The sequence below is a fragment of the Eurosta solidaginis genome, chromosome 3, assembly GCF_040869045.1.
Source record: "Eurosta solidaginis isolate ZX-2024a chromosome 3, ASM4086904v1, whole genome shotgun sequence".
Classification (NCBI taxonomy): Eukaryota; Metazoa; Arthropoda; class Insecta; order Diptera; family Tephritidae; genus Eurosta; species Eurosta solidaginis.
Window position 1 is genome coordinate 278,065,265 of NC_090321.1, and position 10,131 is coordinate 278,075,395.

Genomic DNA, 10,131 nt, shown 5'->3' on the forward strand with positions numbered 1-10,131 from the left:
TTTTATATTTGATAACGTAAACAAATTTAATAAAATAGGATTCCCAGACGATTAGCATATATACATGTATGTATATGTACGTATTGGCTTCATGTTTTTCATGCATTAAAAGATAATCATTTATTTCCAATTTTTATCCGTGGTTTCTTCTTTGGCGGATTGGCCCCATAAATTCGCACTCTGCTCATAAAACTCCACCACAATGCTGAAGTTTCATTAAATTTAATTAAACATATTTTCAATCTGTCTTAATTAAACAATTCGCGTTAGTTTCCGATATAATGCCGGAATTTCTTTTAGGCAACGGTGGTGGCGAGCATGGAATCATAGCATAGAGATTAGATGCGACATCTTCTTCATATATAAGGCTGTTGAATTGCTTCGGTAACTCATATTGATCGGTGGAAATAGCTATAGGTGTGTCAAAAGATTTTTCAAAATTTGTTGCCGTTGATTTTATACTCGCCAGACGCTCCAATTCATAGGTAGATACACTGAAGGGTGGTGGTGGTGGTGGAGGTAGAGATAAAGATGGCGTCTCTCGTTGTGATGTTGATAGCCTGAAATTTTATAAAAATCAAAATTAAGAACTTTGAATGAACTAAAAGCTTGCTTGAAAAGCGAAATTTAACATTTTCCCCAGCTTCGTGGGCGGCTATGGGCAAAGTGAAAATGACATAATCTTGCCATGGGACTCACAGCTATGTAATTAAGAACAGTGGGTAGCCCCAAAAGATTCAAAGTGGTCATATTAAGTTGTTTATTATTGTTGTTTAATGGTACTAGTTACTGGAACGTTCCCAACACATATCGTAAGCTTAAACGAAGCAAACAATGGTCTATTTTCCCATTCCCTACTTGAAGATATGACTTAAGTTACTTTTACGTAATTTCATTGTTATTGTTTTTAACACTTTCAAATTTTTACTGATGGCGCATTTTAACGTATTCTACCAAAATGCGCTTGGCTTATTTATTGCAAAGTTTCCAGAAAAACTTGCAACTTTAAAATATCGATAATGATTCCTATCCATATGCAGATAATTTACTTAGTGATGTGTGTTATTTACTTAAAAGCCCAATGTAGGGCGCTTTCAGCGAACACTTCAATTCAATTTAGTTCAATGAGTGACATTTCATTTTGTTAAATAATTTTAAAAAAATTGATCAATGTAAACAGTTGAATCAATTTTTTATAAACAAATTTTGGCATGCACTTGAAATTGATTATAAAATTGAACAATGACTACACGCCTTTATGTATACTCACTTCATAGTCGATCTCCTGCTTAATGACGTCTTTCGAATAGAATCGACGTTCTTTAAATAATTTGTTTCAGACCCAGTGGTCTTTACCACCACTACATTATCCGAGCCTTCCAATAGCTCTGGGTACTGTCTTATGCCAAAATAGCCTACGATAGGACCAAGAAGAGTAGAAAGTACGAAAATTGTACATATCACGCCGATTGTTAACGGTTTCTTAACTGGTGATATCCAAGTACCATCTGGGGCATATTGAGATACTGGTACATGAAATGGTTGACAATCGAAGGGTGAGATAGTCTCTTGTTTTGAGAGTACACAAAATGTGTAAGTACAATTCTCAATAAGATCTTTTACAATCAGATGTGGCGGCTGATAGCGTTCGCAATGATAATCAACATATTGCGTAGTAGACCTTTTAATTTTTTGGTTTAAAACTTCACTTTGACGATTGAACCATATCATATTTATCGGTTGACGCTTATTGTAATCATTTATAAATACTTTTACCGATTTGTTTGATATTAATGTGAGGTTAAATGTATATGTTGGCATTTTTAAATCATAATGAAATATGTACGAGATATAGGCTGGTCGAGCATCCTCAGTTATGTTCTTTGGTTTACTAGTTGGTAGCTCTGTTGGTATTAAACTAGGTGGATTGCTTTTGTCTTTAAACCTGTTTTTACTTACTTCGTTCGAGTTTGTTATCTCAGTAGCATAATCAGATGCTGGGGAATTAACAGTTATTTCAAGAGAACGCCTATCTCCTTGTGATCTTTTTTCTTTGTGCCTACCAGACACTGGTGTAGAAAAGCAACGCATTGTTATTATATTCATAGCATCAGTAGTTGACCGATTTGTAAAATCTGTACTACCAGATCCAAGTATAGCGCTCCTGGTGTGCTTGTAACTTGTATGTGTTGTTTCTTTCAACTTTGCACTTATTGGTACAGTAAGGGACAGAGCTGTTGTAGGTTTGAGATTTGCTCGTTTTGATGTAATTTTTATTTTTCTTGTTGGATTCTCTGTTGTCTGATATGTTGCAGTTGTTCCTGATGTTCTTTTCTGGTTTGGTGTTATTGTTGTTGTGGCTTGTGTTGTTGTAGTTTCCATTTCATTTGCTATACTATATTCGCTGTATTCCTCAATATTTCTCCTCAACGCAAAACATTCGCCGTCTTCCAAGCTCAGCTTATCCAAGGACTCACCAAAATGAATATATGGCGAATGACAATAGATGGTATCTATAAATTGCTTACGAAATATATGATAAACCTTAACAAAACTTTGTAAATCGCAATCACAATTCCATCTGTTATATGATAAACTAATCATAGTCCGACTTGAGCCCATTAGCAAAGGTTGCACCGTTCTATCCGAAATAGTTGTAAGTGCGTTGTCAGAGAGATCTAAGACTTTCAAAATTTTTGCAAAGCCATCAAAGGTATCAATATCGATAGCGCTGATGTGTGACTTGCATATATGCAAATAACGCAAATTTGGAGTCGCACGAAACATTCGTCGTGTTAAAGGTCCAACGAAGATGTTATTGCTTAAATCGGCATATTCTAATTTTGGCAATATACTCACACCGAATATTGTTTGTCCGGATAAAACAACTAAACCGCTATTTATACATAAGTGTTGCAGCGTCATTTGGACGGGTTGTAGGAAGACACGGTCTATTTCTCTTAAAGGCGTATCTATAAGCAAAAAACGTAAAGATCGCAACCCTAACAGTACTTCTCCCCCGAGTTTTTCCAATTGCAAATCTCTCAAACTCAATTGAAAAGTGTAGGTGAAGGGTGAGAAATTGAAAGCGCTGCAAGCGATATTCGTGATGGTGCTATTAATCAGCTCTAGCTCGTAAACTGTTCTATTAAGATTAATCCAAGGTTTTCTCAATATCCCATTTGGAAATATTTGTTCTTTGATGAGCAAGACATCGATGTTTGGGCAAAAGTTTTGCTGTAAGTAAATAAATTCTATGATTTTAGATGTTCATAATACGTACAATATGCGAACACTTAAGACTCAAACAACACTTATTCACTGTGGTGTAAAAATTATTAAAAATATTCGATCAGTCTTGGCACGAGATAAGAAAGTTGGATCTTGCAAATCTTTGCAGACTATACAAATTACGCACTATATGACTACAAGTTTAATTGTTCAGTGAAAAATTCTGACGATCATGTTGCCAATAACTGGAGAATTTATTTCGTACCCGCTGGGAGTATCATTGGAAGTATGCGTGGAAGTCCGCACCTAACGCAAGATTAACAAAATTTGAAAAAATTACCTTTTTATGCAGATCCCTTAAAGTAGCTATTTTCTCACTAGTTTCATGTTTTTATACATATACATATTTTTTGTGTGCAGACTGGACTAATTTTTATAAAATTTTTTCTGTATTTGAGAGTTACTTAGATTAACAATTTGGTCCTGTAAGTTCAGGGAAGTCTACCAGGGACCAACTTATTGCAATATTTCTTATTTATAGTAAGATTTCCTTGGAATTCGTTATCAGTTTATCTCATTAAGCAGGTAAACATTTGAGAAACTTTTGTTTCCGGTAGTATTTCGTGCGATTTACTTGAAATTTGGCACAGGGTTTCATCTTTGAGAATGTTAATATTAGATCAACTTCTCTTTCTAGAAAGTTTCCTAAGGGCCGAATTTTTCTAAAAAGATTGTGATGTATGGTGCGACTTGTAAAGATCAAGTTCTTGATCGGCATCAGTGCTGAGAGTACTCAACAATATTCCAAGCAATTTAAAAAAACTGATTTCGCTCTAGTTGCATCAAATGGATCTAGAATGAAAATTTAAGGCGTACACTAACCAACGCTGCCCATTGGTCTTGGACAAATATTATACAAGTTCATACAGTTTACAAGTTGCGCATCCCATATAAGGTGCCAACTTCATCAAACATAACAACTTACTACGCCCACCTGAAGCCAGTAGACAACGGCATGTCGCATCAATTGAAGAAATAAAGACCGCACACTTTATACTGTCACCGACAAACGTTATGTGGATCGCTCCCTCCAAGAATTTGAGCGAGTTACCAAACCAACACAACCCCTCACGCTTAAACAAAGCGTACAACGCCACATACGATCGTCGGCTATCAGGGAAAAAAATTAGCAACAGCCAAAAGTGATCGGCAGTATATTAAAACCAGGTTTAGTGGACTATTTCAAGGTTTTAAATTTTAATTAATATCTTCAAAACGATATCAACTAAAAAATATTTGAACTCATTTAACAGATATTATCATGCTCAGTAAACTGATATTATCAAAATTCGGCGCTCAAGAGCTCAGCCGAATGAAGAAAAAAATTCACAAAAATTCCTGTAGACACTTCCACAAAAAGTTGTCAAAGTACTTTGCCAACAAATGGACGGTGAACCCCGTCCTCAAAGGCAAATGCCCTAAAGTCCGCAGTTGAGGAAAGCAACCTACCCAGAGAGACGCGGGTCATTTTAGCTCAACTTCGATCTGGATACTGAGAAAACCTCAGCATACCCAATGTATGTCCTTTTAACCTGTCGTCACATGATACCAACCATATTTTTCCCCATATCTCTTTGGCCCAACCCTGTTAAACAGCAAGTTTCCTCGTACTCTTTTTATACTCTAAAAGCTTAGAGGATATTGATGAAAATTTATGAATGATCGTATCTATGGGATGGATCAAACCACAAAATATTATTTGACTGAAACTTTGGATAAAAAATGTTTGGTACATGGACAAGACTCATCTACAATGTGGCTTATTCTCTACGGGGAGTCCTGTTGTTGTTGTAGTAGGCGCAACCGATCACAAATTGTCATCAATATCCTCAAACGGGAGTCCAAGGAAACTTGCAGTTTCAACAGGGGTGGACCACAGTGAGGGAAGTATTAGATGCGTTGGTTGCACATTACAATTGAAGAGATGGTTGGTGTCATGTGGGGACACGTTGCAAGCAGGGCATACATTTTGTATGTCGTGGTTGATTCTGGATAGGTTAGAGTTTAACCTGTTACAGTACTGAGATCGAAGTTGAGCTAGAGTGACGCGCGTTTCCCTAGGGAGAGTGCATTCATCTTCTTATTTTTCTTTAAGAACTGGATTCGCCGGGCAATGCCTACTGAGGACCTGCTTGTGCTTTTTTGCTTCATACGGATGTGATCTCATGTGCCGTATTTCCTCATATTGCTTACGGAGATGACCTCTTAAGCCCCTGGCAAGTGAGGTCTCATCAATCAGATGTCTGTAGGTATACCTAGGTTTCTGGGTATTCAACAGAAACTGTTTGTTCAGCATTTCATTTCTCTTCCTAATTGGGAAAACTCTCGCCTCATTGTGTAGGTGGTGTTCTGGGACAACAGAAGACAGCCTAGCAGTTTTTTTGCAGGCCTGTAATTTCTTCCAGTGAGTAGAGTTGGGAGTCCTCGATTCAGATTATACGGAACGTATGTCTCAAACGTGGCCGCCGTGGTGTGGTGGGCAAAAAAAGTTTTTCTAAGGACGCTCATTTTTGTTTTTTTTTTTAACGTATTTAATAATAAAAGAAAAAATCGATCGTTTTTATTATACTTACTGCAAGTGTAACTGGGATCACATCTCTTATGGTATCTGAATTTGTGCAAGTCACTTTGCAATTGTTTACCCAGCATCCGTTGTTCTGTTTCATATAAGCCGATGATAGTTTGAGATTTCTAAAATTGTATAATTATGTTACGTAATCAGAAGTATTAGTACATTAAGCCCTGTTCGTCTAGCTCTGGTAAGGTACCGAATTCGACAATCACTTACTCATGTCTCTAATCCCAAATCCATTGTCAAGCCACTTCGATGAATATCTTTCAAGAAATTTAGCTAACAATTTGGGCGATATTGAGACAAAGTACACCGCAAAGTATGGGGTAGTACGCCCTTGCTGCAAGGGCAAGAATGTAACATTCCTCAAGATTTTTAGTTTGCTACGTGTGGCATGATCCCACCTCTACCAAAGACATGCTAGTTTTAAAAGGGCATATAAAGTATGTTGCCCCTGCTTCAAAGGATCAATGTAGACCTGCAGAACTACAAGGAGGTTATATTTCTTTTATAGCAACCAATTATTGTTAAAAAATATGTATGTATGTATATAATGAAAGTCTATCAAGGAAAGCTAATTAGTATTTATGTCGGTATCGTAACCTCATACATGACGAGTCTACGTACTACTTATTGGAAAAAAGGTTATAGATAACAACGAGCAGCTCTTGTAAAGTCAGGTTATTATAAAGGTATAAAAGCATTTTAGTGAACTTAGGTCGAAAAAAGATGCAGTTCCTGTTTAGAGATAGTCGGAAATTTGACATGCCAGAAGGCTAGATGTCCAACGTGATATGTAGAAAAAATTTTAAATTCCACACTCATATATTAGATATAAAGTCTTGACGTAAGTCAAGTAAGGTAAAATAAGTAAGATAGCCAGCGGTAACAGTTTCCGCAGAGCACCATACTTTGTACCTGTGGCCAAGCTCACGTGATCGACACATGTCAAAGTTGCCTTCATTACAAGGCCAAGGTTTGCAAATTTTTTTTAATATCACAATTTTGTCTGTACACATGTAGAGAGGTAGAGTTATTGTCCTAATCAACTTTCTCTTTGAGAATGGCTAAACAAATTTTTTATAAGTTCAAGGCAAGGGCGGGTATTATTAGTCCAAAAGAAAATATGAATGAAATAAAATGCCAGCATTCAGCTTAGAACACAAATCAGCGACGTAATTAATGCGGCTATACAGATAGAGTTGAACACCGTCCGCGTAAGCATGCATAATACGAATTACAAACCGTAAAAATATCATTGATTAATCTAATTAAAAGCGGACCAAGAACTGGCATCTGCAGCCTTTTTCACAAAATAAATAATAAAAAAAATAAATATAAGGCGCGATAACCTCCGAAGAGATCTAAAGCCAAGCTTATCTTCCAATTTGCGTCGTGCTCCTCTCGATTTTCCCTACAAATTGGCCAGACGGGACCTACACGATTTATGCCGACTCCGAGCGGCATCTGCAAGGCAGAAATACATTCGGAGCGCTTGCCAAACACTGCCGAAGGGCGACCCCGCTTAGAAAAATTTACTTCTAATTGAAAAACCTTATTTCTAAAATTTTGATGTTGCTTTGCCCGGGGTACAAACCCAGGGCATACGATGTGGTAGGCGGAGCACGCTACCATCACACCACGGTAGCCGATCACTAAATAGCGATCAATTAATCCCAATGAATTATCACTAAGCCCAGATTTGGATTTTAGCTTGGGGAAAAGCAACTGATGGTTGATGTCTTAGAAAAGTTGACAAAATTGTTGAAAAGTGTTCATCTAATTGAGTATGAATATCCTCAAGGATGTTAAGCGTTGCTATTGCGCAACCATGCTTAGCCCTACGTCCATCATGAAGAGATGATAGCAGCTGATTTTGCAAATTGTTACTGATTTCTTCAGCTTTTAAAGTTTCAAAAGCCTTGCACTATGCCTGTGATAATTTTATAAGACGGAAGTGAGAATGCTTATCACCAGACCTCTTCTTCGGAATGGATGAACTGATGTAACCGTACACCAATTGGGTTTATTAAGCATGCACTTGTTATCCAATAAGTTTTGGTGCTACTAAAAATATTTGGCACCAAAAGTGCCAATTCCGAAAAGCTTCAGATAAATTATATGAAATTCACTAGAGATATGGTTTTCTGACCACTACCGAAAAGTGTTTCGGTTGCATAAATGAAATGGTCAGGTCTCGAACGTGTAATCTTGAGTAGCTTGCCAAGTAGTTGAAACTAAATAACTTTGCAAAACTGAAACTGTCACTTCGCCCTCGGTTCCGTTTTAGCTTAACGCTCTTTTAACTTTACTTACCTAACAGTTTTATTGAGCATCGTTACTTCCGATTCGCTATGAATCGTTGTCATATCAAACGGATGTATATGATTACCATTTTCGTCAATATCATTAACATTTTCATTTATATTACAATCATTATGTTCTTCCATTTTAATGTTCGTTTTAAAAATTCCCACATAAAAAGTACTCGCAATTATACATAAGCCCACTGTGAGCAATAACCAAGCGGTTATTTGTACGGAAATATCGCTAATTAGAATGGATCTGCAACTACTTTTGGAATAAATTATTCATTTAAATTGACATATTAAAACGAAACTATATTTCATATTCAACCCACATTTTACTCGTTTGTGTCTCTTGTTTAGCTTGAGTTCCTATATCCTTCATTAGCTTTGCTCGCTTTGGTATATCCTCTGGATCGAGCTGTGACATTGTACAGTTGGAAATTTATATTATACTAATAGATATTTGTAAATTACAATAGTATTAATTAGTTTATCTTTTTTAGATAGCGCAGGAGCTTTTATGTATATAATAATGTTAACCATAATCGATGCACATACATATTTACGTGTATGCACATAAATATAGTCTGTTTAAAAAAGCCTGAGCGCCAAATTGAAGCTAAGAGAGCAGATTGTAGACAATTTTTAAATAACACCTATCAGGCTTAAAATTTCGGAAGGACCTAAGCACTGTGAAATTGGTTGACCTTTTATGGGTGTTAAAGGGGTACAAATCAATTTCCAAGGATTAAATGTAGTCTTAGTATTTTTCTTTAAACTCCTATTAATATTAATCGGGATTTGCCAAATTGTTTTAGGGTAATGTAATCACGCTTTTACTAGACTGACTGTATATCTGCATATCCACATTGTACTTAATTAGAAAAATATCAGCGATATGTTATCATTTGTAATTTTATCAATTTTGTTCAAAAGCTTTTTCTTACTTGTACAGATGGTTTTACCGATATTAATATGCCTACACCTTACATACATTGACAATTACGGATTAGTTTGTATTTTATATACCCTGTATAATAACTAACATATTTAGGTGAACTGAGAATTAGATAATGGGAATTTTTGTCTTAAAACAACTTTTCATAAAATTAGATTATCTTCATATAAACGTTTTCCTCCAATGATCGGTAATAATGAAAAAATTCCAATGATGCCGATAGTTATTGTTTTATCTCTAGTTGAAACACAATACAAATTAAGAAATATCAAACAAACTCGCTAACATGATAGCCCTGCAAAAATTGTTGGATCATGTGATCCACTGGAGTACTTACCAGTATACTCCACTGTAATTCAGCAATGCACCAACTCATTTTTCTACACGAACATATTGTAAGCCGATCATTGCTCGTTTTTAACGATTGTAATCACTACACGATGTTTATTGGACTGTGGTTACTCTATGGATTACTCTAATGTAATGCGGAGCTGGAGTATATAGTCCAGTCCTAGGATATCGCAATGTTAATTGGACCATATTTTTTGTATGAAATGTGGTTAATTTTGGAGCACTCGGTTGGTCCATAGCGAGTACTGCATACATGCATGCATGGAGTACTTGCGATTTTTGCTGGGTAGCCTACCGACGGATTTGTTATGTTATAATCTAGTTCCCAGAAATTATATGTATGTGAAATTAGTGCATTTGTAAACATGGTCTTAAATAAAAATATATGAAGTCGGTAGTTATCGGAGGGGATTTTCAAACGAAGCAAAAGGTTTGCAATTTTTATACTCAACCGATCAAAGGGCCCATAAAGTTAATGTTGACATAACGGTAGCTCGCAACGATATAAACTAATCAATAAAAATATGGACTTCTATTTATTAAATTGATCAGTGTAAAAAAACAGAAATTAATTTAGGTACATCCATTGGTCTTGCCAAAACCTCCCCTGATAAAGTGCTATTTCAATTCGACTTACAAACCACATTTTT

At 36.0% G+C, this 10,131-nt stretch overlaps 1 protein-coding gene across 1 annotated transcript; it reads right to left on the bottom strand.

Moving 5' to 3' along the window:
• Window positions 1-238: 238 nt before the first annotated feature.
• Window positions 239-8,589, bottom strand: LOC137246156 (uncharacterized). The gene is made up of 5 exons (XM_067777242.1): window positions 8,505-8,589; window positions 8,180-8,437; window positions 5,865-5,982; window positions 1,271-3,237; window positions 239-560 (listed from the first exon to the last, which is right to left on the bottom strand). The coding sequence occupies exons 1-5, from the start codon at window positions 8,552-8,554 to the stop codon at window positions 239-241; spliced, it is 2,715 nt and encodes a 904-aa protein (XP_067633343.1). The 5' UTR covers window positions 8,555-8,589.
• Window positions 8,590-10,131: the final 1,542 nt, after the last annotated feature.

What these genes read in the sequence shown, in the direction of transcription:
- LOC137246156 (XM_067777242.1), bottom strand. Translation starts at nt 8,554, where the DNA reads ATGAAGGATATAGGAACTCAAGCTAAACAAGAGACACAAACGAGTAAA. An exon ending in ATGCTCAATAAAACTGTTAG is followed by an intron (nt 5,983 to 8,179) that starts GTAAGTAAAGTT and finishes ATACAATTTTAG; the next exon opens with AAATCTCAAACTATCATCGG. An exon ending in TGATCCCAGTTACACTTGCA is followed by an intron (nt 3,238 to 5,864) that starts GTAAGTATAATA and finishes ATTTACTTACAG; the next exon opens with CAAAACTTTTGCCCAAACAT.